Genomic DNA, 27,837 nt, shown 5'->3' on the forward strand with positions numbered 1-27,837 from the left:
TTTCAAAGCGCCGGTTCAGCTTTAGCTTCAGCTTCAGTCGCAGGAGTTCCATCTCTAATTCTAGCTTAAATGATGTGCGGCGCCTGAACTGAGAACACTTTTCGCGAGCTGCCCATTTTACTTACATCATCAGTCAGAAACAGTTGAAACCCATCAGATTAGTGTGATTCTTCCTCCGATCATGTCCGACTATCCCTCAGCTCCACCGTCGGGGCTACCCCCCAACTATCCGCAATGGCCTTCATCGAATCCTCAGTCATCCGCCTTTCCGTCTTTATTATCGCCTAATCCGTCATTCCATCAAAATATGCTGCCACCACATCAGCACCCTCAGGGTGTCATGGGCCGTTCATTTGACTACAACAATGAGATGAATTTTAATGCGAATGCGCGTCTCCCAGGCCTCGGTGCACCCGCAGCAGCTGGACCCTTACCAACGCCTCCATTTCCTTTCATGGGGACCTTCACGCCTCCGCAGTTCCCACCTACTGCCTTTTCTCCTGGTCAGATGCCTCCGTTGGGATACCCGCCCATACCTCTACCAACCGCGTTTAACGCGCCGCCAAGCCGTCCGTCAACCGGTGACTTCCAAACGAATCATTTCAACTCTCAGCACGCAACCGCATCTAGCTCTATACAAGATGTTGATCGGGAGGAAGGTGAACTCACCGATAGAGAGGGTGGCTTGCCAGCAGTGCGGAAACCCGTGTCCAACAGTGGCCCGAGCGCTCGGACAGCATCTCTCGGCGGTCGGCCCACTAACGCGTCCGAAATACCAGCGACTAACGGGGCAGCACTCCCTGGATCCAACAATCCCAAAGACTTTGCTTCTAAATCCTCGCACAAACAAGCTTCTCGCGACTCTATGGACCTGGAGGAGGGCGAGACGTGTTCTTCTCAGTCTACTACGTCAAGCCGAGACAGTGGATCGCGTAAGGCCCTTTGGCTTCCAAATCGGTATTGTTTACTCACGATATGCAGCTTATAACCCCCCAGTTTCCATGAATATCGAAGCGTTGGACGGAATGGACGTCGAGCCCGCAATTGCGCCTAAATTGGCTACTGAAACCTCGAACGAGAAACACCCTTCCAAGTCGCCAGCACAACTTCGAATTCAGGCGCAAGGTGCCCTGCTTGGATTGGCTCCTCATAATATCCGCTACAATGAACTCATCGGAGAAGGAATCAACCCACATATTCTCAAACAGCTTTACGAAGACGTTGGGATCAAAATCTCTTCTCCGCAACCGGACGCGGCTCCGACGATGGGATCAATTATGCCGGAAAATACCGGTCGAGAGGCCCAAGAAGCAGCATCTGAGAAAGTTTCTGCGCAAACCCTTCCGCATGTGCAGAACGGCACACCGCCCGTTCCAGCGCCATTGAAGGACACAGTCAAGCCCATGGAAAGAAAAGAAGTAATTGCGCGTATGCTTGCCGCAAAGGCCGCCAAAGCGTCTGGGGCTCCTGAGTCCCCGCAAGCCGACGAGCCAAAGGAAACCCCCACGCAAGGACGCGAACCACATACAGATACGGCATCGCTAGAAGCGCCGAAAGAAAAAGAGGTACGGGCGAAAGAGAAGAACAAGGCACAGACGGAGCTCGCTAGGCAGCGCATTGAGCAGCTCAAAAAACAGGGCCTCATGAGAAACCAACAAAAGTCCCAGTCGGATTCAAAATCGCTAGATCACGGACGTTCGAATGGTGGAAGTCAGAATTCGGATACAGTCGATGAGACCGCTGCAATTCAGCACTCTCTCCCTGAGCGACCTCCAGACCCTGAGTCTGATAGCTCTGCTCGTATTCCTGGACTGTTCATGACTGATTCAAAAGAAGATCAGTCGCCAGATGCGTATGTGACTCCTGTTCAAGGTCTTGTGATCGATTCCACACCACAGCTTCGCGCAAATCAGCGTAAACGCCCCCGTGCATCTGACTTTGATGAACCTATCTACATCGCCAATGGAGCGCACCAACCCGCTCCAGAAGAAAGGCTCATCATCGATATCAGCGACGATGAGTTTTATGATGACAACGAGGATGACGAGGACAGCATGGATATTGAGACTTCCACTGGTTACGTTTCTCGAGATAATGGCTCAACAGCCCCGGAAACGTCACTGCGAGCATTAGAATCTCTCCCATCACGGCCATTATCCAGCCAAGCGTTTTCCACCCCTCAGCCGAATTCAAGGGGCAGCGACCAGGACCATCTACGAAGAAAAAACCTGGAGATACAGGCGATGCATCGACGTATTGCCGAGCTTGAGCAACGAAAGAAGGCAAAACTTACCGTTAGCCGTACCCAATCTCCTCGTTCAGTAGAGCTACCGTTACCAACGCCTCCCGAGCCCTCTGCTGCACTCGACACTGAGAATTGCAATATTGATTCTGCAAACCTGGAGGCGGAGCTTGCCGGCCCTCCTGCCACCCAGAACGGACATTCTTCCAGGCAAGGTTCTCCACCTGCCGCGGATATCGCATACTTCGAAACCATGAAATCCAGAATTTTACGGAAAAAGGAGATCGAGTCCGGCGTCCCCGCGCTGGATGCTGAAATCCAAAAGTCTGAAAATAGACTAGCGGATTTGAAGACTGAAGAAGGAAAAGTGTTGCTCGAGATTTCGAGGGGTAAAGAAGGGCGGCAGCAGCTCCAGGAAGAGTTGAAAAACATCAACCTGGAATTGAATGGTCTCACGATGGACGAGGTCGATGCAGCCTTGCTCAGATTGAAGACCGATAAAGAGAACAAAACCACAGTTGAAGGTAGGCTCTTTTATACGCAACACTTTCTGTTGGCGCACCCTGAAGTGCATCTGTTCCGTGCTAATTTCATTCTACATAGTTTTGCCAACCGCGTCCGAGGCAAATGGCCCGCCAGCTATCGAAACCGCCACTATTGGGGATTCCAACTACGAAAAGAACAGCGTTGATCAATTATCTGACAAGTCTGACAATCATGACCACCCTGACCAAACTCTGTCGACTCGGTCAGCATCCAATGAAGTTACCGTGCCAAACGTACCGGTCCAATCGCAAAACAAAGTTGATTCCAACCACGAATCATCTGCTATGTCTTCATCTGAGTCAGAAGGGTCCGCTATGGATGAGTCGACGGATAGTGACAGCGAAGATTCCATGTCTATCGACGAAGATGAACCCGAGGGCCCAGAACCTATCTCAGAACCTATTGCAAATGCTGCTAGTGAGCCCCATGACCAAGAGGCAAATCTACCGAGCGCCAACACTCAGCATTCGCCGGCCGAAGGCTCACCAGTCGCAAACACAGACGGTCGAAGCAGCGTGGCTTCTGAATCGGACGAAGAAATGAAGGAAGATGATTCCAGCGATTCTTCGAGTTCGGATGGATACGAACCGCCAGAGCCCGAAACGACCGCAAGCCCTGCTAACTCTGTCTATTCGCCCCCTTTCAGCCCACCTCCTCCCGGCCCGATAGAACCTAGTGAGGCTTCTATGCCCACAGTGGATCAGACGAACCAAGCTGGTGAGCCGCTAACTGCAAAAGTGCAGGAAGCGGATGTTGAGCCGCCCAGGGAAAATATTCAAGTTGGGCTACTGGATGTGCGATAGTCCTTGTATCAACTGAGGAGGGTTTGACGCTGACAACCTTACTAGAATATGCGAGGGGCCGAGGTTCCACAACGTAAATTTTCACCGTATGACAGTCCGTTGAAGCATTTCAACGCCTATCGTTATCACCCCAACTACTGCGGTGATATTACACAAGGCTTCCGTTCTTTAACTTACAGCCACAATATTGACCCTATGAAATATCTTTGTCCTTTCGAGGCCGCAGGGGGTGTCTGCAACGACCGATCTTGTGAATTCCAGCATTTTCGGGACATGACTCTTAGCGGTGCGTCGACGATTTGAGCAAGCTACATTCAACACCTTTCCATCTGCCATCTAGCTTTCCCGACATCTACCAGATCTGACCCCTTCTCATTGCGTTGCGAATTCTGTTTGAGCATTACTGGCTCTTTCTCCTACCCTCGCCCTGACTCTTCCGATCCATTCCTTTTCTTTGCTCCAATGACTACCACACTTCCCCCGGATCCTCCCTCCTTTTCACCCGAGATTCTGTGCTGTGTTCGGATGCTGACGCACAGGATTATTAACCTGGATAGATGACAAAATCTTGGTCCAGATGGGCTCCCTCCGCGAAGGCAAAACTCCCGAAGAAAAAGACCACTATATCGCTGGACTGAAACAAATCATCAACGACATGCGGCGCGATAAGGTGAAAGACTTCAATACTGTGGCCACCGAGATTGCCGCATACCGTAGACGCTTCCTACAGGACCCTTCACGAATCTTGCCCTTGTAACAAACCTTGGACCGCCATCCTTCACTGTCCTAACAGAAAAGGGCTGCCTTTTCATTGATCAAGGTGAGCTGCCGATTCAAGAGTCAGCGGAGCACATAATTGTGCCGGGCCTATCGAGCTGCACGGTCATCTATCTTTTGGGACTGGCCATGGCAGTGCCATATATATTTTACATTCTTCCTTGTTTCTCACTACATCTTTTTTGATACCCGCATTTCGCCTGTTCTCTGCTTTGTCAGAGAGCTTCATTCTCTTCGTTTCATTTTTTTTTTCATTCACATTAGGAAGCCGCTTTCTGATACTTACGGAAGCTCATGATCTTCTTTTGGTCTGACCCAGTGGGCATTGCCATTCTACTTGGTGGATTTATCGCTACTTGGTTTAAAAGAACCGACAAAGGAAAGCGCACAGCGTTGGCAGGAGAAGGCGTGATAGTTCCGTTTCCTCTTCCCGACCCTCACCCATCTTCCTTCGAAGGTGGGCGTAAGTGGATCTTCTGGACTTCGACAACAGAGCTTGACCATGGATGGTCCTGAGAACGTCAGGACAGAGACCAACGGTCTCTGGTTCGTCGGAGGTGTTTTCCCGGCTGAAATGACGCGTTCATTGATCTGTCGGAAGAAAGAAAAAGAAAAAGAAAAAGAACAAGAAAATAAGAAAGAAGAATGAATCAGTGGACAAATACGACTGTACAGCCGGGCGTTTGAATTTCTAGGAGTACATAGCGATAGCACTTTTCTCAACACTTTTACCCATTCTCATAGTATACTTTTCTGAACCGAGCATCCTTCAATTACATATGCATATACACCCAGTGGTGTCCATTCACATACTCTCCACACTGTATGCATCCACACTACTAACTCCGAAAACACCCGCTAGAATGGATGCTTAGCGACCCCAGCACGGGACCCTACGGGGCGCCAGGCGTCTAAGATGGCAGCCGTACGGAGAAGGCCCCAAGGCGCAGACGGGCGTTTAGCGGGGCCTTTCCAATTCGCCCAACGCCCGGGCGGGGTGAGGGTGAGTGAGGGGTGAAGTTGCACCTCCACAGGGTAGAGGAACCATTGAACCTAGAACCTAGAACCCTTGGGGCGGGGAAGTTGGAAGGGGGGGCAGACTGAGCCTCAGTCTGCCCGCCAACTCCTTCGTTTGGTTAGCAAACCTTACCTAGCAGCTTTTGCCCGACAACCGGTGGCTGATAACCAATACACCATGGTTGGTGAGTTAGCTGGAGGTAGTTAGCCTTAGGTAGGTTGGTATGTAGAAGAGGTCCATAGGTAGGTACTGTAGGTAGGCACTGCACTGCGCATAGATAAACCAACCCAACCAACAGACCCAACCAACACAACACAAACAATGATTCTCAAAGACAAAGAATGATCATAACAAATATGTAAATAGAAATACTCCACAATTAGGGCCGTTCAAGGTGGATAGGGCCCATTTCTCCCAAGACCAAGCAAGACCAAGACTAAGGACGCCTTTCCTATCGCTCCGTTTCTTTTTCTCCTTCCTTCTTGCATTGGAATGAGCCATTGAATGCAGGTAGGTAGGTAGGTAGGTAAAAGAGGCAGTGCAGGGTGCGGGCAGTCAAAAGAGAAGTAAGTAGGCAGGTCAGGCCAAGCCAAGATAAGACATGATAGGTGTAGGTGTAGGTTGTCTTTTGTTTGACTCATTCGGAATTGGTAGTTAGTTGACTAGTCACTTAGTTACTACTGTAGGTTCAGGTACCAGATAGCTGAGGTATGGAGATTTCGCTGTGAACCTGTCTACCTACCAAGGTACCTACCTGCCTTCCTAGCCTTGTATTTACGATTCACTATGTATGCAGGTTAGTATGTACCTACTCCATACACGCATACTTTGGTTGACTCGATTGAGTCATCGAGGTCGCATGACCGTCTGACTCAGGCACCGGCGTTGCCGTTTCGAAGTGAGTTGTTCAAATATCTTGAGTAATAGTTAAGGTTGGTGGTGTTGTTAGTGGTAAGAAATAGATAATTGCTTATAGGTAGGTTTTACGAAGAAGTTTGATGGATAGTTGATTACGTCAAGTCGGTAGGAAGATATATTACGTAGTAAGCAACACTGGAGTACATGAGTATGTACCAATTATTGGCCCGTGAAGTCAACGGTCTCATAAAACCCTCCGCCAATCAGTCAGTGAGAATGAACAAAAAAAAAAAAAAAAAAAAAAAAAAAGAGTACATACTAATAAAAAAAAAACCCTGGAAGAAAAGGAGCAAAGATGGAAGACCCGTTTGGATAGATCGGGAAGGTGGTCAACTACATGTACACTTGTACAGTAAGCAGAGAACGGACGGAGTACGGTGTACGGAGTCCAACGTCAAGAAATGAAACAGACCACAAGAAACTACCATGCCGATCGATCATGGAACGACAGTGGAAGAGAAACAGAAAAAGGGAGCAAAAGAAAAAAAAAAAAAAAAAAAAAAAAGGAGGAAATGAAACATGATCAGCAGCTGAATTGTGGGGAGCGTCTAGTTTAGTTCTACATAGGTCGAGGTCCAAGTCTAGGGATAGCGTCTGTTTCCAAATGACAGCGTGAAATAATCGAAGAAAATCAAGATAGGTCGTCTCAGCATCAAGCTGAAACAACCGGGGAAAAAACCGGCGATCACGGACAGCGCGGGACGGTCGGGATGGATTCATCGAGCAACGCTAAACAACCATAAACGACATTAACAGCTGAAAGGCGAGGGGAGCCTTACGGCCTCAAGCCCCTACACTACGGCAGTGTTATGGAGCAGGCCGGATGGAGAGGAACTGCAGTCCGAAAGGTCAGAAAATAGATAAGAAATGATTTTGTTGGTCAGAACTCTGAACTTTGTCCCCAGCAGAGCGCAGACGACGGAGTACAGACATTGATATATTTAGATTTTAGATTTCAGTTTTAGATTTCTGCGTACGGGATGTCCGTTTGGACCGTTTGCGACGGTTGAGTCGGTTATCCGTGCGACGTAGAAACTAAGTATCCATTGTAAGTTTCTTCTCGTTACACCATGCAGGATCAAATAAGACAACTGGTCATACGCCGGGAACCTCAGAGTAATCCAGTAATACTAATCCTCAAGAGAAGAAAGGGGGGAGTCTAGAAGAAACAAAGAACAAGCCACAAATCTAGGACTGAGACTCTCGGCACGTGGCAATGACCAGGACCATTCGGTTCCTTCGCAATTCCCCAATTTCCCAATTTCCCAATTTCAACCCCCCCCCCCCCCCCCCCCTGGATTGTCTGACCATGCATGCATATTCGACCGCGTGGCCTCTGGGATAGTTACCCAGCCTCAGCAAGCTTGGGATTCATATTTCAGGGGAAGGAGGGGGGTGAAAATAATCATCTAGAAGAATTCTACCACCTGCATCAGTTAGGGTCAGAAACTACCTCCCGCCCCCCCTGCGTCTGGATGTATGTCGTTTTGTCAGGTCTGGCACCGAGTAGTTACGGAGAATAAACCGGAGTTTCCAGATAGATGACGCTCGGTTTTTTTTTTTTTTTTTTTTTTTTTTTTTCTATCGGGGAGATTACTTTAAAGCCGTTAGGAATTAGGGAGAATATCAGTATGACTACTCCGTGGAAGGATCAGTAAAGGGGGTTTCAGAATGCGCATGACATCATTCCCTCACAGCCTGCCTGCGAAGTTGCTGAGTCTTTGCCAGTTGAGCAACAGGAATCGTAACTCCGCGACAACTCCGTCCCATAGTCCATGTCCGTTTCTACCTCGAGGTTGAATGATTTGTCCAGGGGTCCCTAGTTCCGGACATCAGCAGCCCATGTGTTCGGGTCGAGGGTCCGAGAATTTAGTGCATGTATGGGAAGTGACACTGCCCGACGAATGACAAGACAGAACAAGGACGAAATCATCTCGTTCGTTCGTGCTGAGTATATGCAGGAGACCTGTTGATCGGATTGATTGAGCCATTGATTTCTATTTCTATTTTATCTCATTCGGTGTACGGAGTAGTTCCAGGTTCCACCAAGTCAAGTGATCAAGGAGTCCGCCTTGCGAAACACTATTTCCATTCTCGAAATCAAAGAATCAGGAAGAATAGGGTCCCGTCGGGGCGAGCCAGCGACTAGTTCCTTCGATTTGAACGGCATCATCGACCGGACCACGGTTACCGCTCCGTGCTAGACGGGACTATGGAGAATCGAGGTAAACGATGCGCTCGAGCGGGTGGACCGTCAGCTCAGCCGTTGCCCGTTAGATTTGGGAAGTAGAGGGTGAAAGGTGCGAGAGTGGGCCCGCTTGCAGTCCATTCAATCCAATTCATCCCTCCGATAATCATTGTTTAATTATAGCCAGCTGGAAAGTCAAAAACAATGGACGATGTGATGCTATACGGTACATGTACCTTAAGTACCTGACTAGGTAGTATGCAAGGTTCGCAGCCTCGGATTTGACGCCAGTCTCTCGGAACTCCCACCACCAGCCGGCTGGAATTCGAGGCACGAAGTAGGGGTCGACCAGGATAACTCCGTGGACTAGCGACTAGCTAACTGAGTAAAATGATAAAATCATAAAATGCAAAACAAAAACATGGTCTGATGGCCGATACTTTCTGCCCCCAAGTTTCTAAATTTCCCATCTCCAGCTGGGCGGGCTTAGTCAAGGGCTGTGCTATCGTGCCGGGGGGGCTATAATCCCGCCTTTCCCGTTTCGGTAATTATCGCGGTTTGCCCTGCAACTCTCAACTACCAGTACACTATCCCACTATTCCTAACTAACTACGAAGGAGATGGAAGAGTGCTCGTAATTCTAGAACATTGTCCTACCCCCCCCCCCCCCCCCCCACTCTCTCTCTCAATTCGCAAAATTATCCCAATCCATGACCCCTCCCCGTTCTCAAACACAGCCTCTCCTGCATATCAAACCCACCGATCGTATTCATCCCGTCTCCCACTTGCAGGTCCGGTCCTGTCCATCGGAGCTGAGATGCGGAGAAGCCGGTGATAAGAAGGAAGCAGGAAGTGAAAAAGAAAGATGGGAAGGGGGGGGGTTACAGCAACTAGTAAAGTAAGAAAGCATGGAAGCGACAACCGACCGCTCTTTCTCCCCGGTCGCAGTATGCAATCAACCCTAAGTAGCCGGGGAAAACAGCGGTGATGGTCAGAAAGGCGTGGCTTGCATGATCTGCAGTTTCCTGTCTGACACGCCCGGGACGTCGAGTCGCGATTCGAGCATGGGCAAGACCAAGACTTTGCGGCTCGCGGGCGCCGTGCAATCTTACAGGTCCAGCGTCCGTTCGGGGGGGAGGAGGAGGAGGAGGAGGAGGGGAAGGGAAGGAATGGGGCAGGGCAAACGGATCCCGAGTCCGTCCGTTCTGGAGGGGCTCAGTGCACTGCAATTGTTCGTCTTCGTTGGTGATCGACGCACGTGTTGTAATCTGCTAGGCGTGGCGCTAGTCGGCCTAGTCTCGACAGGTTGACGGGGCTTGGAATTATCCTACTGGTCAGTGGGACAATCGGATGCGATACTCCTAGTCCTGGTCCTGGTCCTGGTCCTGGTCCTGATCATCTTAGGAAGGGGTGACCAGGTGCCGGATCTGATGCAATCCATCGCTGGGACTGGAGCTGGCACCGGCAAGCAGAAGTGACGATGATAAAAATAATCACCTAGTGAGCGGGTGATCCCTCCCGTCCAACCCAGGCCATTATTAATGTTGCACGACCATTATTAATCGAGGTGGGATTTCTAGATGTCTCTAGATGAGTAGACGTTGAGATATTCGGACTTCGAAGGGCGGTATCGATAATCATTGGTAATGGAGAAGATGACCGACTCCATGAGAAGTACATAAGAGACCGATCAGGACTAGCGTAGCAACCATGTGGCCTGGCGTGGGTCGGCCCCGGTATCGTTCATTACTGCTCGTTACGCGCGCCCAGGCAACAAGGCTGTAACTACCAGGTACCTACTGCAGTAGGTATCAGAGTAAGAATGCCATTCAATGGGAGGTTTATTCAATATGTCTCATTCTGTTAGCGGGTACAAAGAAGAGCAAAGTCAATGAGAAAGTCAATCACGTGCTATTCGCAAATCATAATAATAGAACAATCAGAACATAAAAGGAAAAGGAAGAGAAAAATGCCCGGCCCCACGGCCCATAATCTAAACTCCAAGGCACTCTGCGCGGCTGCAAGACTAAGCAGGAAACCAGCTCACTGATGGTCCTGCAGCCGCCCCATCTAAACCACAGGAAGGAAAAAAAATAAAAAAAAGAAAAGAAAAAAACAGAACAAAGCACAACAACCCAATGATCCCGAATGTCTATAGTGTTCCCTTGCCATGCAAAAATTGAAACCACAATAAAGAGAAGAGAAGGCAAAAGAAAAATAAGAGAAATATGGAACCAAGACTCCCCTTGCCCGTATCCGTCCGTTACATGTATCCAGTCATGCTCATAATGATTCCGCTGAAAAAAAGAAAAAGGGAAAAGGAAAACAGTATTCAACAATGTCGCAAAAATAGAAGTAGTGACTGAAGTTAAGATTAGCTTTGGCTCGTACCAAGGAACCCGTCCGAAGCTTCTCACCTCGAAATCATTTCACGTGCTGGCAGCCGGAGCAAACAACGTGCTGGCACATCACACAGCGTGGTTGAACGTTGTAGATCTTCGGGCCGTCATTGCATTGACAGCAGATGTACATGTAGGTCTGGTTGTACGTTTTGGCACCCTCGATGCCGTAGTTGGCCAGGTTGGAAGTCGGACGGTCAATCACCTCTCCGCCGAATAACGAAGGCTGTCGGAGGGAAGAACCGTGCATGATGACCGGTGCTGAGCCCTTCAATGGGCTGGAGGAGAGCTCGTGGCTCTGTACCGGAGCGGGATACGGAGACATGGCGCTGCACATGTGTAGACCGTGGTGCGAGTGGGTTTCCTCGGACATGGTCGAGGTGCGAGGAGATCCGCAGCGCATGCAAGATTTGTGAAGCTCGACGCTGTGAGGGCCGTAGTTGCAAGATTCGCAGTTCCAGTGAGAAGACATGCTTGTAGTTGAAGAAGTTCTAGAAGTGCAAGATAGATCAAGGTCCAGGGTGGAAATGTTGACAAGTCGAGGGAAGTTGTATAACAAAGTCACAAAGAGTCAGAGAAGATGTATACTGACGTAGAGTCAAGGTAGTCAAGGTAGTCAAGGAGTCAAAGAGTCAAGATTGTTGTTGTTGTCTGGATGAATCTCAAAAAGGTGTCATCCTGAGGCCTTTATAAAGAAGGCATTGTAGCAAGTATGAATCAGAGCCAAGGCACCCTCACAAGGGCAGTGTGGCTTAAGAATCAGGCAAAAGCCCTGTTGCCCCAATCGGGCTAAACCATCTAAATCATAGTCATCCTTTGAGGTGATCTCTCTTCAGCGAGCGACGGGGCGGTTTGGAAGTAGATCATACCTCTGGCTTGGCGGGCTATTGCCCTGGCCCTGGGGGGTCCAAAATTGGTCGTCTAGATCGTCCGGCGCTCCCCATAGTACGGGCCTCTGAATCATATTGCTGCTGCGTGTTAGTGGTATCACCGCTAGATCATGCACTCAGGTTGACTCAAGGCCGTTGTATGGGTCTCTGGACTGGCGGGTTTGACAAGGCTTGGACGCTCGTTTCGGGCCCAGGATGCCCTTTGGTTCCGCCCTTTTGCCCTTACCACCTACTATTGATTATTCCCTTTGTTTAAATTAAACGAATAAAAAAGAAAATAGATTGAATTAAAAATTAAAAAAGAAAAATAAAATCAAAAATCCCCTGTTGTCAGATCTGCCCCGTTGTTTATTATTTTATTCAATTTTGTTTGATTATTATTTAATTTATTTTTCCAGGGAAAAGGAAAAAGAAAAAAGATTACCGACCCTGCCTGGTAAGAACGCCTAAACGAATGGAGCGACTACAACGGACTCCGTACGACTTCCTTCTTTCTCTCCACTCAAGTCAAACCATTCCATTTTTTCCAGGCTTCCAGGCAACGATGGCAGCTGATACCTGATTACTAGGCCCCCTTGAACCCGTTGGAACTTTTGAAAACCTTCTGCTTCTGACCGTTACTTCGTCCTCGTTTTGGCAGTGCGGTCGTCATTTTCTTAGACGTTCTGTCGGTCTGCGAGAATACGACTAAGCAGGCATCCCTGTTGCTGCCTGCACCCTCACTCGGTCACCTGTCCTTGCGGCTCTTCGATGACTGTTCGAGTCCTTGACGTAGTTTGCTTTGTTTCTACTTTCCACTCTGCCGTTCTATCCTTTCTGCCCACTACTGTGTAGAGATCGCAGGCAAAATAATACTAATCAAAAACCACTCATTATCGTCATCATCATCATACATAATCCTACTGAGAGATTAATCAGCCCAGGTAAGCGCCGACATGCTTGTCACCATCACCAACGGCGCCTACCACCAACATGACCAAACTCTTCTTCTCGTTCTTTCTGTCCCTGAAGGGCTTCAATACGCGGGATTGTGCGACCGACTTTATTTTTATCCCGATATTTTTATCGCCCGGTCTCTGACCCGATCATCACACTCGGTACCATCTCATATCACTTTCCTCCCCGACATTCCTCGTTCGTCCTTTTTACTCGATCGCGATTTTATTTTGAGACAGTTTCAGCATTCCATTCCGGTACCCATTCCGCGGACCTGACAGGCCGTTAGACCCAGGGCCCCTCGTGTCCTGGCCCTCCCGGGGCGGGAACATTACACTCAGTAGCTTGACGGTATAAAGTTGTTTCATTCTAATTAAAGACAGTATTCGCGGTTGGGGGCCGCTTGAGTCTTCAGCTGCGTCCGGGTCGCTTGATGACCCCAGTACCAACCAAATTCCGTCTTCGAAGTTCGCCTAATCCAGCAGACCCATTCGACTCGTTGTCAAGTGCGACTAGGCAATTTCGCCAGAGCTCCGGAAAGGGGAAAATACGGATCGCTGAAGCTAAAGCCGTCATCCTCGTGCTGATGTCGTGGAATTCGACAGGGGAGTGCATCCTAAGCTAAGGGGCAGGGCATGGCATCCTGCACTATCAGGGAGGGGTTCAGGACAACCACAAAATAATCAGAGAAGATAAAAAACAAAAATATAGTTCGACATCATCGGCCATAACTAGTAGCGAGTAGCGACTGATCGAGTAATTCCCAATGGAGAAGGCACCAAAAATATCCTCGTCAAGGTCTCGGAATGGACATGGTTGCCTTGGGGTTCGCGAATGCCACGTTGGCTTCGATCCCGACGAGATCCTTCTCGCAGATGTTTGGAGAGCGCATCGAGAAATCCGAGACATGGAGAGAAAGCGAGCAAAAGAAACCAACGGAGATCCTCGGACCGCCGTCACGTGCCGTACGTCATCCCCCGGGGTTTGTCTGGTTTGCCCTGTTTGTCGGGCCCGTCACGTTCCTAGTTTGACTGCAACATCGTTGCCTCATCGTCGTCACCTCGTTCCAGGCAGACATCATCATCTAGATCTGGGCCCAATGCTCTAGTCTTTCGTCCCGGTCCCTCAGCATAACTACTCGCTTTAACTAATATGGATGCGGTTGGGACCTCCGTCAGCTGATCGTTTCCCACTGACCCCCTCAATGCGGAGATAGGCGCAAAGTCTCCTCCGACCTCTATCTCATGGCGCGCCCGGACCGGCGCGTGAATTTAGCAGTAGCTAGAGTTATCCCCGTGGTCTTGCTAGGCGCTGTGATCTATGCTTCCTATGCTATCACCAAACCCCTATGCAGTGAGTCTCCCTGACCTGCCCTCCTTTTCTCCGTCCCCTTTCTAAGTCAAGCTCGTCATTTCCAGTCGACTACCTTCTCCATCCTCTCCCGAAGTATGATCGTCGCCCTCGAACTGGTGCTGGTATCGCCATCATTGTGATCTACTACGTGCTTCTCTTTCCGGTCGTCGCGACATACATTCGACTTCTGTATAACGTCATCTGGAACCCCGGGTTACTGCCTCGGAACTCTCCACCCGCACCGACGTCGCAAGGCCCCGAACGACCGCATAGCCGTCGGCGAAGTAGCCACAGACGGAGACAGAGTCATGAGCAATCGAGACAATCCGAGAAATCCGAAGGTGCCGGCGCCGACGTCGAGCAGGGACTGGAGTATAACGCTGGAAACCCTGCGTTCCAGATAGACCTAGCGGGACTGGAAAACTTTTACAGAAAAGATGTTTTCGTCTGCCAGCCGGATGGGCGGCCCCTATATTGCTCTACGTGTTGCCATTATAAACCAGATCGTGCGCATCATTGCCGCGAGGTGGACCGGTGTGTCCGGAAGATGGACCACTTTTGTCCATGGTGAGTCGTGTCGGTCAGTTAAGAGGCGAATCAAGGCTGACAATCTCCAGGGTCGGAGGTGTTGTTTCTGAAACATCGTTCAAATTCTTCATTCAATTCGTCTTTTATACGATGGTTTTTTGCCTATTTTGTTTAATCGTATGCGCGTACTTTGTCGCCGAGATAAAACGAGACGTGAGTTTGGCTCTTCTTGCTTCCTGCATTTGTACTAATCTGAGGTATAGAGTGGCTCCGTCAATCCCCATTGGGCCGTTGGTATTGGATTGTAAGTTATTCCAGGGCGGTCATACACTATATCTATGCATCGCTGCTAATGGGCCATAGGAGCGGTCTTTTTGGATTATTCACTTTTGGTATGACCTTAAGCTCCTTACAACTGGGCATGTTCAACCTCTCCACAATCGAGAATATCAATCGTCAATCAGTCGTCTGGACACTAGCCATCCGCGTGCCCAATCACGTCCTGGCAAAACTTCATCCGGAGACGCAATGGGCTCCGACATTTCGCACTATCACCTACCCTCTCCCATCCATACCTCCTCATGCCGAATTCGGCGCAGAATACCAACACTATCAGCCACCTGCAGAGCAGCACGTATTCGCCATTCTCCAGACCCAACCGGGCGACAATCCCTTCGACCTAGGCAGTCCCATCAAGAACCTTCAACAGATCATGGGCTACTCGCTGTTCGACTGGATGCTTCCCCTCAAGCACAGCCCATGTGCGGATCACACGAACCAAGAGAGCACCTTTGCATTTGGACCTGTGGTCTCGAGGCTCAAACAGGACGCGGGCCTCGACTCCTCCGTCGAGACCGAGGACGAGCTAGGAGATCACAGATCATCGAAACATAAACGAAAACGACGAAAACATAGACGTCGGGATTGATCATCACTACCTATAGTTTCCTTTCTCGCATTCTCTATCTAGGAAAGACCCATTGGAAAGTCCTCCTCATCCCATCGAAACATCATCCCACCATCTCACTTGGTCTATTCCTCATGCAAGATCAATTGCATTTTTTGGGGCTTCTTCGGCTTTTGTTCTATTCCATCTTATTTCCCTCATTCTTGGATACTTCTTTTAGGAGTTTGGTTGATCTGCTATTCACCAATGAGAATCTTAGTCATAGCATAGTTAGGCTACATTACCCCTGGTTGGAAGTTAATAGATAAATAATCTTCAGTTACAAGGCTATGTCTCTGCTAGACTCATTCGAGATGCAATTAGTTGTAGATATATCTTGCAGTTTAACCATCCTTTAAAACTTGATATCGATACAGTTTCTGTGCAATCTAGTCACCTATTTAGAAGACATTGATATCCTTGCCCGGTACTACAGCCGACTTATCCTTCTAGGTATGGCAGATGACCAGAGCCCGAATAAACCTTATGCGCATTTCTAGAGCATGTGGCCAGTATTTCTCCAGCCAAGAAACCAAATCTCAGCCGGCTACTGATGGCGTTCAGGCGTCTTGCTGGTCTGAAACGCCGTAGGAAGTATCGTATTGAAAATGCCCTAGAGTCTAGGGTTATGTATAAGCGGGTTGCAGTGTCCCGACTTTTGTTATCTAGATGAATTTGCTCGTGTGTCTGTTGAGACTTGATAGATTTGAGGTAAACTTGGGTAGAGAGGAACACATGTCTATGTTCGGCTCTTAGCAAAAGTAGTATCGGTGATTTCAGAAATGGAGGACAGAAAACAGGAATAAACCAAATGAGATGGAAAGTCTACAGAAAGGAACGCGAAAAGATAAAAACACAGAATGAAACATTAAGATCAGGGTAGCACGACAGCGACAGAAACAAGGACAACCCGAAATGAGATGATAATGATACAGGGAAAGAAAAAGAAACATCAAGAGACAAAAAGCATAAGATAGACAAGCAAGCAGATCATGAATACATAAGCCAACATGAAAATAAACATCCAAGTCATGTCGAAGTATACTCTCTAGCCAGAACCCATGAGCAAGAAGTTGATGAACCATGATATCAAGACACAGTAGAAGACAGCGAACAACTCTATCGGAGACAATCCAAGGCGTACTCGGGGAAAGAGACAGAGGAAACAAACATCAAAGATTAGAACGAATATAGGAAAAGGGTGAATGTAGGAATAGAATGTCCCCACACTTGAGACAACGGAAGAAAGATCGAAGAACATGAGGGGTATATAACGGAGGTATTAGAGACAAGTTTCGAGTCAAATATCCAATGGCGGACAAAATAAAGTCTGTGTGGACACTGCTCATCTCAACACCTTACAAGACGGGCATTGTCCGTGGTTGCAGACCGTGCACCTCCCTGCGCTCAGGGCGGGATTGTTTTCATTCTTGCATGCGCAGCAAACCCACCAACCGGCCACTGAGGGCCGAGCCGAGTCCTGCGAGACCTGGGTGGATATTTGCGAGATCTGAGACATAGCGAGGGCTTGAATAGGGCGCTCTGACGACAGATAAATGACGGAGATTCGTGGAGTGTCAAATGCTCGGGAAGTTTAGTACGGCCCGGTAGGTCTAAGAGTGGAGAGTTTCAAATGAAGGATGTGTTCAAATTGTATGAAGCAGGATTCAGGTTTATCCAATTGTAGATACACTCGTTGATCCGCTCAGACTAGAGAATAATCAACTAGATTGATGAATGGTAAAACCTGGAGGGAATCAGCTCAATTGGAAACGTTTTATATTCTAGCGTTGCGAGAAGAAGAGAATTTCTCCCCTATGTGCCCCGGAACGATTTCACCATGGGCGTGGAAGGGCACACATAACGAGAATCTGCTACCCATTTTGCCCTTACCATGGCACACTGGTGATGCGAGTTGCCCAAGTTCGTATCAGACGGGGGAAAGCCCTAGATGTGTAGCAGCTTCGTTGTTACTGTGGCTAAGCCAGGACTCACCTGGCCAATAATGTATGATACCATCGAGTCAAAAAGAGTTTTGCTGCAAAAAGCCATGGCTTGAGGGTGACGCACAATATTGGCCTGTCCCGAGATAAAGTATAAGCTAAGCCAGGGGTAAAGGGTTTCTTTGCATTCGTGGCAGTGGCCGATTTATCCCCAGTGTTGGAAATCGTATGCTCAAGTATGAATCATTCTTTGCACGTGTACTCCGCATGTGCAGCAAAATGCCCGTTGCCCGGTGTGAGTGAGCCCTAAGGCCAACCGGGCTGTGCCTTTTGTCACTGATCGAATCGTTCGCTAGACTCGTGGTTTATGACGAAAGTATTTCCGGGAGAGAAGCCATGGCGTGATAAAATGCAACTTGAATGGTTCAGGAACAAAATTTTGTTTCCATCATCGATTAACCATTCCAAGAACCCCGAAATTCGGAAATGAAATTGAAATTGCCGACTAGTCACAGAGAATCGTATGCTCATGATGCTGCAGGCACCAAACTCGGCTCTCTCCCTTGCAACAAAGTCTGTATCATCAGCACAGCTTTCAGTAGTCCTTACCGTCGCATCACACATGCTAGTGACGATTGTAACTTCCGAAGTGCCCCTCTAGGGCGTTTCACGGAGATTCTATGTTAATTCAAGATTGCTCAAGATGACACAGGAGTCCTGCTGAGCAATGTCCCTTGATTGCACTTAGCGTCTCGGAGATGAGCAACATACCAGATCATCTCGGCTAGAAGATGAGATCTTTTGCCCATGGCGGAGGGTTAAGTTAAGAGAAAAATCCCGCAACCCCTCTTCACACCAGGTGTAATGCACGACGACCAGAGTCGCATGAGCGATGCAGACAAGGTGGGGTGACGAGAGACGCAAGGGGCCTTCGAGATCCAACATCGTCGATCTTTGTTTCAAGGCAACCTCTAGGGCCCGAGAATGTTTTGTCTATCATTCTGGAAGGAGAATGAAATGGGGCAACTGTTCTCCACTACCAATCAGATGTCTGGCAATGGGGCGAAGTGTGCCCGATTGCCCTCGGTGTATGCATCGGGCGAGGCAAATAATTCCTACCAAATCCCAGTTGATCTCGGGGCCAGAGCCCCATTCCCGGGTTCCTTGAGAAAGAACCACAGAGAACCAATCTATCTCCCTTCGAACAATGAATCTGGGTAGAATGTCAGTGTCGTAGCTAGATAGATCGACGGCTTTTGACGGGTGTCTGCATACGACCATGCCTTTACAGTTCCTAGGGGGCGCTTCTAGAAGATCCCCAACCCCACTGGTGGCATGCGGGTTCCTTAATTTTACTCGAGATGGATGATGGTCCCAGTCCAACCCACCGGGAGAATGCCGAGTGTACACCTTCAATGGGATTGGATGATGTCATGGTCTCAGATTCCACATCCCCCACCGACATTGTTCCAAAAATCTCACCCAGACGCCGAGAGTGGATCCAAAAGACCGGGTGCTTTGCCCCTTGGGCCTTGGATAACCGGAGCTCAGCCTGCGTCCGGGCCAGTAAGAAAGAACGAGAAGGCAAGCTATGAGAAGCGACTAGCGAGTGAAGCGAATGAAGCCGACAGCTACATCATTGAACCAAACATTACAAAGCGGCCACTAGCATCAAGTGGAGGAGAGCAGTGGAGACAGACGCGGTTTGCAGGAAGCCCGTCAGCCGTGGCAGACGGACTGCCTGGTTAGCGTTGGGCAGAAGCAAGACGCTAGACCCGAACGAGAGGAAGGACCAAGCAATCCGAGAGCCTCGTGATGCTGGGACTGCGAGCCAAAAAGAAGCTCGTGTGGGTGGCATTCATCCGAATGGTTGAGATGCGACGAAGCGATTGAGTTGCGGCGATGAGGAAAGACAAGGACGAGAAGAGAAAAGAGACGGGGCGTGACCGGAGAGTCACCTGATGGGCGTTGCGGCGGCATCTTGTCTCTCCGTCCCTCCGTCTCCCTCTCTCTCTTTTTCATCTCGGGCGTGGATACCCTCAATGGATACTGGGTAGGTTTCATGGAACGGAGAACGGCTCCAGACGGTTGCTTTCCAGACGGAGGCCATCCACGGTTACCACCGACCAGACAGCTATCATTATACCAATCCACTCTTCCACCTTCCACCTCATCTTGCCAACCTTCGGCCGACCAACTCGGGCAATTAAAATGGACGGAGCCCTACTGGGGCGGACGTGTATCCAGTCAGCACTGCTCATTGGACAGGAGGGGCTGATTATTGCCTCTTTCCACTCTGTTCTCCTCCGCTCTTTGTCAGCGATCTTTCGTCACTGAGAAAAGCCGTTGTTGGAGTTGCAAGTTTCATCCATCAAGATTTCAATGCTCAATCAGAGTCTCTGACCTCTAAAGCTTCGTTCCTATCATCTCTTCTCTGACTCGGTTCCTCTTGACCCCTCTATCCTCTCGTGTCCCCTGAGATCCACCGTCTCGTCTCCTAATTTTTCTGGTCTGGAGTTCTTAAACCGCTATCTTTCCCATCATCGCTCCGTCGGTCGGCCTGTAGGATCAGGCATCCTTTCTCGCGGCGTTACAATTACTTTTCTTTTTCTTCTGTTCCGCTTTTTTTGCCCCTCAAGTCTATTTTTATTTGGTCTTATTTTTTGCCTTCGTCATTCTGGCCTGGTGCCCGACGAACATCCCCAGATTGCAATTTTTTATTTTTATTTTTCCCTCTCCTTTTCCTTTAGGTGCTATTTTTTATTGGTACCCTTTATCTTTGTTTCCCACTCCATTCTTCCAGGCATATCATCCTTTCACATCCTTTCAATCCGCCTGCACTGCCCGCAACCACCCCCTCACCGCATCTTACGCAATACTGCCAATCAAAGCATTGCGCATCAATTTGATCAGACCCTGTTCTTCATACCCTCGTTGTCAGCAAGCAAGGGTTCGGGATGGGTTCGGCTGCACGTTACCGACCCATGTCTCCAAGTGGCTCCCGTATGATTGATCCCATGCGAGCTTCCACTGGCACGGTTCAGCTCAGCTCCTCTTACGATGCGCCTACAAGTCGCCATGGCTATCCAAGCTATCCTTCCAATGTCCCTTATACGACCTCCTACGATCCTCGACTAGCAAGAGAACCGAGATTGGAAGCTCAAGCGGTATCATCCAAGACCTATCGAGACTCTGGTCATTCTACCAAACTCAGGACCGAGTACGCTATCCGTCCGAGGCAACGCAGCAGCACCACCTCCGCAGCAGACATCCACTACACTCCGGCAAGGCTGGACGCACCCGTCTCGAGAACCTCTCCCGTGATGGTATCCGATTATCGCCGTTCGCCGAGTCCTCTCCATACCCAGGACCGCTATCTGGTGCCTGCGTCCTCTCCCCGACACCATCGCCGCCATCCTCTCTCGCATACGGATTATGCGAGCGACACGGGGCGGTTGGACCCGAACGAACGGGCAATCAGAGCCCGAATGGCTCATAATGCCTATCGTGGCTATGAACCGAATGACAGATGGCGATACCCGCCCACTGGCGGTCTTCGAAAGGGCGAAGATATCGATGATTACGACGCCTACTCTTATACCAACCCTCGTGAACAATTTGAGAAGGACTCTGCTGCGAGGTTGCGTAATGACCGAACTGCATACCGCAAGGACAGACCCCTAAGTTTGACCGGAATCGACGATCCTCAATTGCTCCCCAGGAAAGAACCCCGGGCCCTTGGCCCGCCTCCGTCCCAGAGAGGATTTGACAAACTCGATCGCGATAGGCGCATTCGACACTCTACCCAGAGCTCTGTGGGCAGTGATGTTGAGTTGTCGAGACCGCGCCGGCGGTCGCGCCACCGAGCCCCGGTCTCGTTGCACCAGGATCATGACGAGGGTTATTCTTCATACAGAGATGATTACGAGGAGGGCCACCGCCGTCACCGCCGCCATAGAAGGCCAGAGGACGATCGAAGCAGCCGCCATTCATATGACGACCACTCGCCCCGAGCTTCTTCTAGCAAAGATCTGGCGGTTTTGGGGGCTGGGACTGGCCTGGGAACGGCGGGCCTAGCCAGCGGCTATTCGGACGACTTTGATTATGGCCTCTCTCCGCGGACGGATCGGCATCCCCGTGAGATCGAGGAGCGCGAGCACAGGCGTCGCAGTCGATCGCGCAGGCCGTCTCGACGTCGCGTGGAAACCGACTCGGACGCGTACTCTTCAGATGAAGACCTAAAGAAATACCGACGAGAACCATCGGCGCGTCGAAAACCAAGCTCAGAATCCTCGGGCAGTAACAGTGACCGACATTCACCGTATCTGACGGTCGACCATCCACGGCGGCGACGATCGCATTCGCGTCACCGCAAACTGGAAGCTCCTCCGGCACATGAATCCAGCCCCAAAGAGCTTCCCGGCCGCCAGGATGATCCCAAGAGGCCTGAATCTACATCCTCGAAGGAGCCGGACGCTCCGCCCAAGGGAATCCTGAAACCTCCCAAGGAGAAATTCCCCGAAGAGCCTAATCCGGTCAGGGAAGGTGTAGCGCCCTTGAAGGACGCCCATAAGAAGGGCATCCCCCCCGGTGCCCGATGGACCAAGGTTGATCGTCGGCTGGTCAACCCTGCAGCTTTGGAAGCAGGACAAGAACGGTTTGAGGAACGAGCGGATTATGTCATTGTCTTACGGGTCCTGAGCAAAGAAGAAATTCAGGCGTACGCGGTGAAGACCCAGGAAATCCGAGGTACGTTGTTTCCCTCTTTTAAGTAGCAAACATATGTGAGGACATGCTAATTGGTACAGACGCCCGTTACCATGAGTATATCCGGGAGCGCCGCCGGCGTCGCGAAGAAGATCGCCGACGCGGACTGAAAGTGGATGACTTCTCCAGTGACGACGAAGAGGACGATGACGATGCTCCGTTGGCTATCGAGGGTCCGGCTGAGCCGAAATCTGCCTCTCGAGCATCAAACACAGGAGTAGAGCCTGCGAAAGCAGCGGTATGAGCCATGATGTGTGAATTATCGGCATTGTTATTATTATCTGCTTGACCTAGTTTTTCTTTTCTTTTCTTCTACTGTGTCGGTGACTCAGTGCCTTCCTGTACATGTGACACTTCATACAAACAATGAGGTCACTTGTCAGGAAGGCGCAAATCGAATGTATGTATGTACCATCATGGGACGCAAATGACTTTGGGGCGGGAATACCCAGGTGCGTTGTTGATATTGATATCCAATTAAACAAAACTCCAATTAAGCAAACAATGGATGAACCTGTTATGTGCAGGATTGGCTGGGTGCAGGCTACATCATCGCATGCCTTGAAGTCAAGGGAAAGTAGCAAACAAATGCCCAAGACAGTAACCAAGTCCAATGGACCGGAATCACGGAGGCAAAAGAAGAAAAAAAAAAAAAAAAAAAAAAAAAAAGAGAGAGAAGGAAAAAAAGAAAAGGCAAGAAAAAGAAAAGAAAAGGCAAAAGGAAACGAGGAGGTTGGTCTTCTGACAAGAGAAGGGTTACACCATAGAGAACCCCGCCAGTCACTTGACTGGCTGATATTTGGGAGGAAGCGAGCGAGGCAAAAATCAAATAAAAAGGAACCCAGAATAAGGAAGCAGATAGGCAAAGCACCCTTCAAGCATGCTTTGTCGACGGCGTTGTCAGAGGCTTTCTGTGCAACATGGGACCGAATTGGGTATTCCTACAGAGGGCCTAGTGATGGGGTCTCATTCCTCTTGCGCGTGGTAATTTCATTCACCTCTGCTTCTTTCATCGAACCGTGTTGTGATGAAAACTCGTCACTTCTCGAGGCCGCATTCAAACCCCGAAAAGACAAATAACCAAAGATAGAATGAAACCATCATATCGAAAAAAAAAATAAAAGAACATAGAATAAAATCGGAACACCCATCTCCCCCGTGCTACATGAGTTCCCCCAAATTTGGGGGTCGTCGCATCTGGCCCGATAGGACAAGAATTCAGACCAAAAAAAAAAAAATATTTGTTTACTCCGTACGGTGTCAACCTACAATTTTGGAATCTCGACTCTTCGGATTCTACCGACTCGATTGATAATCATGACGGGCTGTCCCCCCCTTCCCAGTGATCTGTCCTGACCACTTGGAGTCCGGAGAGTCGTATCGAGGAAATATCTGGAGCGGCCGTCCTTCCTTGGCCCAAGCCCAGAGCAGGGATTCCCATAGGCACATCTTGACGCAACTCTCCCGCAGCGGAGGCGGATGAACATGTTTTATCCAACGCACGTCTACGGTAAAGTAACAGGGAATCGACGGGAAGGCATGGGTCCCTTGATCCTTTTTTTCCATCTGTCAACCGTTTTTTCATTGTGATTTTTATTATCATGATTACTGTAGGATTTTCTTTTTTTTTTTTTTTTTTTCTCTCGGCGGTTCGAGATCGTCGTTGAATGGAGTGTTGTTTGATTCAGAATATTCATGGGGATAATAATGGCCACGGCACAGCAATAATAAGATGAGGTATAATCCCGCCTCGCAGCCAGGGTATGATAAGAGCTTTGTTGTTGTGTTTGACTTCTTTGGGTTCCGGACAAACATGTCCATGATGGAGGGTCGCCCTGTATTTTCTCTCCTCTCAAGATCGTTCTGTCGTATTATCGCATTCGCGTTGTCGTATGCTATTATTTTTTATAGAATTAAATCGAAATAGAATTGACAAAATAAATGAATGAATAATGATAGCCAGAAGTAAAAAATGAAATAATAAAAATAACAGTCCCCAATTAACTTTCCCACTAAACCCAGAGTGAAGACGCAAATCCGGCCGAAAACCAAACAAAACCACCATAAAAAAAAGTATCCGCGGAGGTCCTGAACATCCACTTACTTCATCGTCACTCCTGCTACCTACCGACCTGACCTACCAGCACCACCGGAGCAGGTACATACAGTACATATGCCCACAAGTGCAGCTGTAATAAGCAGCGAGCCCTGAACACTGAACCGAAGCCAGATGGCAGAAACCAACCAACATTTCCCGTCAATTCATCATGGAACAATAACAATAATGGACCTTCAATCTCCGACCCTAACTAATCGTCGTAAAACAAAAAGTGTTCCTCCTTCCCCCCTCCCAAGACCGCTAGTCTCCCGGTATGACGAAAAGCGGCCGCTATTATCCCCCAATCAGAGGCGGTGGTTTGGGGTTCTGGGTGTTGGTTTTCATTCCTTTCGGGTTCTCGGAAGGAATACAGAGTTACATACTAATTTGTTACCCAGTTTCTTTTTTTTTCTTTTCTTTTTTGTTTATTCATGAATGATTGCGGTTGGGTTAGGTAAGAGTACCTTATTTACGAGGACGCGTCGCGATACATACCTGTACCTACCTATGAAATATCTAAACTACCAGATACGGAGTAGCTACGGGCATACATAACCATAATTGGGTTTTGTTGATTAATAATGTAGATGAATGGTGCGCTGAGAATCTTGCCAGTCAGTCTGCTTATGCTAACTGCTTGCCACAGGTGATATATATGCTGTTGCATATATTACAACATCGTACTCTATACTGTAGATATATCGATCCTGTCGACGGATCTATAAGATATCCTACCCCAAGAAACTACACAGCACTATGTATCTGCTCAAAAACAATCTCGGTATCACTTACTACCACACTAGGTAATGGATATGTACAGTACTCCGAGGTAGCACATGTATCGACTCCGTACACCGTACCTCAATACTATGCCGACGCTGTGGCCAACGCCTCTCCATCCGAGTAAGTACATACCTAGGCATTCCGAACACAATACCCTAGAAAGAAAAAAATACCCCCTACACCCCGTGGCAAATATGCACGACATTAGACTTTCTGATGCGTTAATCATGCCTCCATTCCCTTCCCTGTGGCTTTTCCTTTCCTTGCTATCCTTCTCCATAGCGAAGTACGGAAGCAGGTCCTCGTGAATCAATCATTGTCTGTAACTATCACTGAGTATAGGAATACGGAGTTCGGCATCGGAATCCAGTTCCCATAAAATACGCCTAGAGTCGGTACCTTTACCTATGCGCACGGGGCTGGCAGGATAAGCAAAATTGCCGAGGTTTCTTTGCTTCGGGGGAATTTGCTTGCTTGCTTGCTTGCTTGCGTTTTCCTTATACACAGTTACTCCGAGTCCAGACCATCTTCTAGACTTCTATACGCAGATATAATCATCATTTACCAAATAAAGCCAACCATCCGATTGCGATACTAAGTGGACATGCAGGATGAACGGACGCGAAGACGGGAGACGAGATTGAGACTAGGTACCTAGAGACAGGGAAAAAAGACGCACGGTAATTTAAGCAGGGCCCCTCGACATCCACTACTGGGGGGGAGGACCGATAATCACCCGCCGTTAGTTCAGATTTGGTGTGTCAGTGCATGGGCAAGAAACGAACGTAGACATGGCTTTAATTCACACTTAATCTAATTGACTTCCCTTTTCTGGATTTTTTTCCTTTTTGTCCGAATGTCCGAAGCTAAGTAAGTACAGCACTGTAGCTAGGTACCAACGCCAGGTAACTACTGCTGTAACTAACTACTGTGTAATCCTTCCTACGGATACTGAACCTTCGTTTCCACTTACTCTTTCCATACGTCATTCTTTGGTCGATAGAATGATACACAGTCGATTGATAGGTAGACAGTTGAAGGTGAAAGACAGGTTTCTTGCACTCCTTTAGGTTTTTCTGCCACCTTGACCTTGCATAATCATCGCTGTAAGGATTGAGGAAAGAGGGAAAAGAAGGTTACGGCCGACTTCTCCTTATGCAGAGGAGATGATCAGACGTTTGTCCGTACCCCTCCCCTTCTCGGAGTGCCTGGGAAAGATGGAAAGTCCTTCGTGCATACGTGGGTACTTCACTTCGTATTGATAACGAACAGTAGAACCTGACAGGTGCAGTGCAGCGAGTCAGTTATATCAAGACTTGACAGCGACAGCCCCCCCTCCTCCTCCACCCCTGAGTACACTGTGCAAGTACGTACATGTGTACTCCGTACTACCTGGGTGCAGTCAGTTGGTGCGTGATATCTGCAGTCGCACGACCTACTGTAGTTAGAAGTAGAAGTACGATTCCCACAGCTTTTTTGGCCCTTCCCCCAAATTGGAGTATGCTCTTCCCCCCTCCTCTAGTTATCCAGATTCCATTCGTCGTGTGTGCGGATTCGAAGACGTTGGTATCTTGGCATTCATCAGCCGGAGAACATGAATCTTGTGCTAGGTACTCTTAGTCAGAGAAAAGAAAAAATAAAAAAAAAAGGGAATCCCCCATTCTTACCCTCCTTCCCTTTTCCATCCACACCAATCTGAATCCACATCCCCCATCCGCATCCACATCCACATCCGTCATTCCCTCTAGAGTAAAAAGTCCCCTCCAAATTGACTCGGCGTCGGATGGTGGGGCCGGAGTGCCGGTTGGCTTTTTAGTGCTTGCCCTAGGGCTCAGATCACATGTTCTCCGAATGCTAAAATCTGACTGGTGATTGGAAAGGAAGGGCTGAGTATTACTACCGTAGGGTCTTGCCGAATAAGAACCTGTGTACGGAAGTCGACAAAGTACGGAGCACCGTGTAGGGTGGTATTCAGGTTCTTAGTGAGCTTAGGGCTAACCTATCCCAACACGCTGAGATGAAATCTGGCCGTCGGAGGAGAGTCGGGACTCGGGATACCTAAGTAGGTAAGTAGTACGTACCCTTCCGAGGCAATCTAGCACCTACACAGTGTAGGTGCAATGGGATCAGTTCCAAGAACACGACGTGATTGGCGGCAAAGCAAGCAAACATCCATTATCCAATCCTGATTCGGCGAATTCCGTGACGGGGAAGGACAACAGCACGAATTAATCATAGTCGCGTATCTGGTCGTACTCGACCGAAGCTAAGGTGGTCTAACGGACCTTTAGTGTAGTCGTCGCTACCTGTGGTGGCTAACAGTAACAACAGCTAAAGTGCTAAACAGCAATAAAGAATGGGGGTTTGGCCGGATTACCCGGTGCCCACCCATGTTTTCCTTGCCCGCTAGAGCCAACGCGGTAAGCGGCTCTTTGGCCCGTGTTGCCATTCCTTACCTGGCTCTGGATCGGCTCCAGTGCGGAGAAATGCCCCTCTTCTGGCTCGTTTTTTGTTGTGTTTTTCCTTCACTGTGCAGTTTGCATCCTGCTGGGCGCGGTTGGCGATTAGGTTCCGTCCCGAAGATATCTATCGGCCTTGGTGTGTGTACACCGGTGTACGGAGTGAGGTAGTATATGATTATGGATTATGGATTATAGACGTAAGCATGATATTGGTTGGTCATGAGCCATAGTTGATCGGAT

General features: G+C 49.1%; 6 protein-coding genes across 6 annotated transcripts; 4 read left to right on the forward strand and 2 right to left on the reverse strand.

The window, feature by feature from the left end:
• Positions 1-307: 307 nt before the first annotated feature.
• Positions 308-988, forward strand: LDX57_001245 (uncharacterized protein; the record flags this gene model as incomplete). Its single annotated transcript, XM_046082886.1, has 1 exon — positions 308-988. One exon carries the CDS (start codon positions 308-310, stop codon positions 986-988), a length of 681 nt encoding a protein of 226 aa, XP_045938843.1.
• Positions 989-1,001: 13 nt separating this feature from the next.
• On the forward strand, positions 1,002-4,348 carry LDX57_001246 (uncharacterized protein; the record flags this gene model as incomplete). The annotated part of the gene is made up of 4 exons (XM_046082887.1): positions 1,002-2,766; positions 2,846-3,582; positions 3,637-3,877; positions 4,149-4,348. The coding sequence occupies 4 exons, from the start codon at positions 1,002-1,004 to the stop codon at positions 4,346-4,348; spliced, it is 2,943 nt and encodes a 980-aa protein (XP_045938844.1).
• A 6,568-nt stretch (positions 4,349-10,916) lies between these two features.
• On the reverse strand, positions 10,917-11,363 carry LDX57_001247 (uncharacterized protein; the record flags this gene model as incomplete). Its single annotated transcript, XM_046082888.1, has 1 exon — positions 10,917-11,363. One exon carries the CDS (start codon positions 11,361-11,363, stop codon positions 10,917-10,919), a length of 447 nt encoding a protein of 148 aa, XP_045938845.1.
• Positions 11,364-13,666: 2,303 nt separating this feature from the next.
• PFA5 (DHHC family palmitoyltransferase) lies at positions 13,667-15,995 on the forward strand. The gene is made up of 5 exons (XM_046082889.1): positions 13,667-14,070; positions 14,136-14,637; positions 14,688-14,811; positions 14,862-14,902; positions 14,962-15,995. Exons 1-5 carry the CDS (start codon positions 13,962-13,964, stop codon positions 15,524-15,526), a joined length of 1,341 nt encoding a protein of 446 aa, XP_045938846.1. The 5' UTR covers positions 13,667-13,961; the 3' UTR covers positions 15,527-15,995.
• A 3,211-nt stretch (positions 15,996-19,206) lies between these two features.
• On the reverse strand, positions 19,207-19,551 carry LDX57_001249 (uncharacterized protein; the record flags this gene model as incomplete). Its single annotated transcript, XM_046082890.1, has 1 exon — positions 19,207-19,551. One exon carries the CDS (start codon positions 19,549-19,551, stop codon positions 19,207-19,209), a length of 345 nt encoding a protein of 114 aa, XP_045938847.1.
• Positions 19,552-20,471: 920 nt separating this feature from the next.
• LDX57_001250 (uncharacterized protein) lies at positions 20,472-22,498 on the forward strand (the record flags this gene model as incomplete). The annotated part of the gene is made up of 2 exons (XM_046082891.1): positions 20,472-22,236; positions 22,296-22,498. The coding sequence occupies 2 exons, from the start codon at positions 20,472-20,474 to the stop codon at positions 22,496-22,498; spliced, it is 1,968 nt and encodes a 655-aa protein (XP_045938848.1).
• Between the last annotated feature and the right edge of the window lie 5,339 nt (positions 22,499-27,837).

The sequence above is a fragment of the Aspergillus melleus genome (assembly GCF_016097325.1).
Source record: "Aspergillus melleus strain CBS 546.65 chromosome Unknown contig1, whole genome shotgun sequence".
Lineage (NCBI taxonomy): Eukaryota > Fungi > Ascomycota > Eurotiomycetes > Eurotiales > Aspergillaceae > Aspergillus > Aspergillus melleus.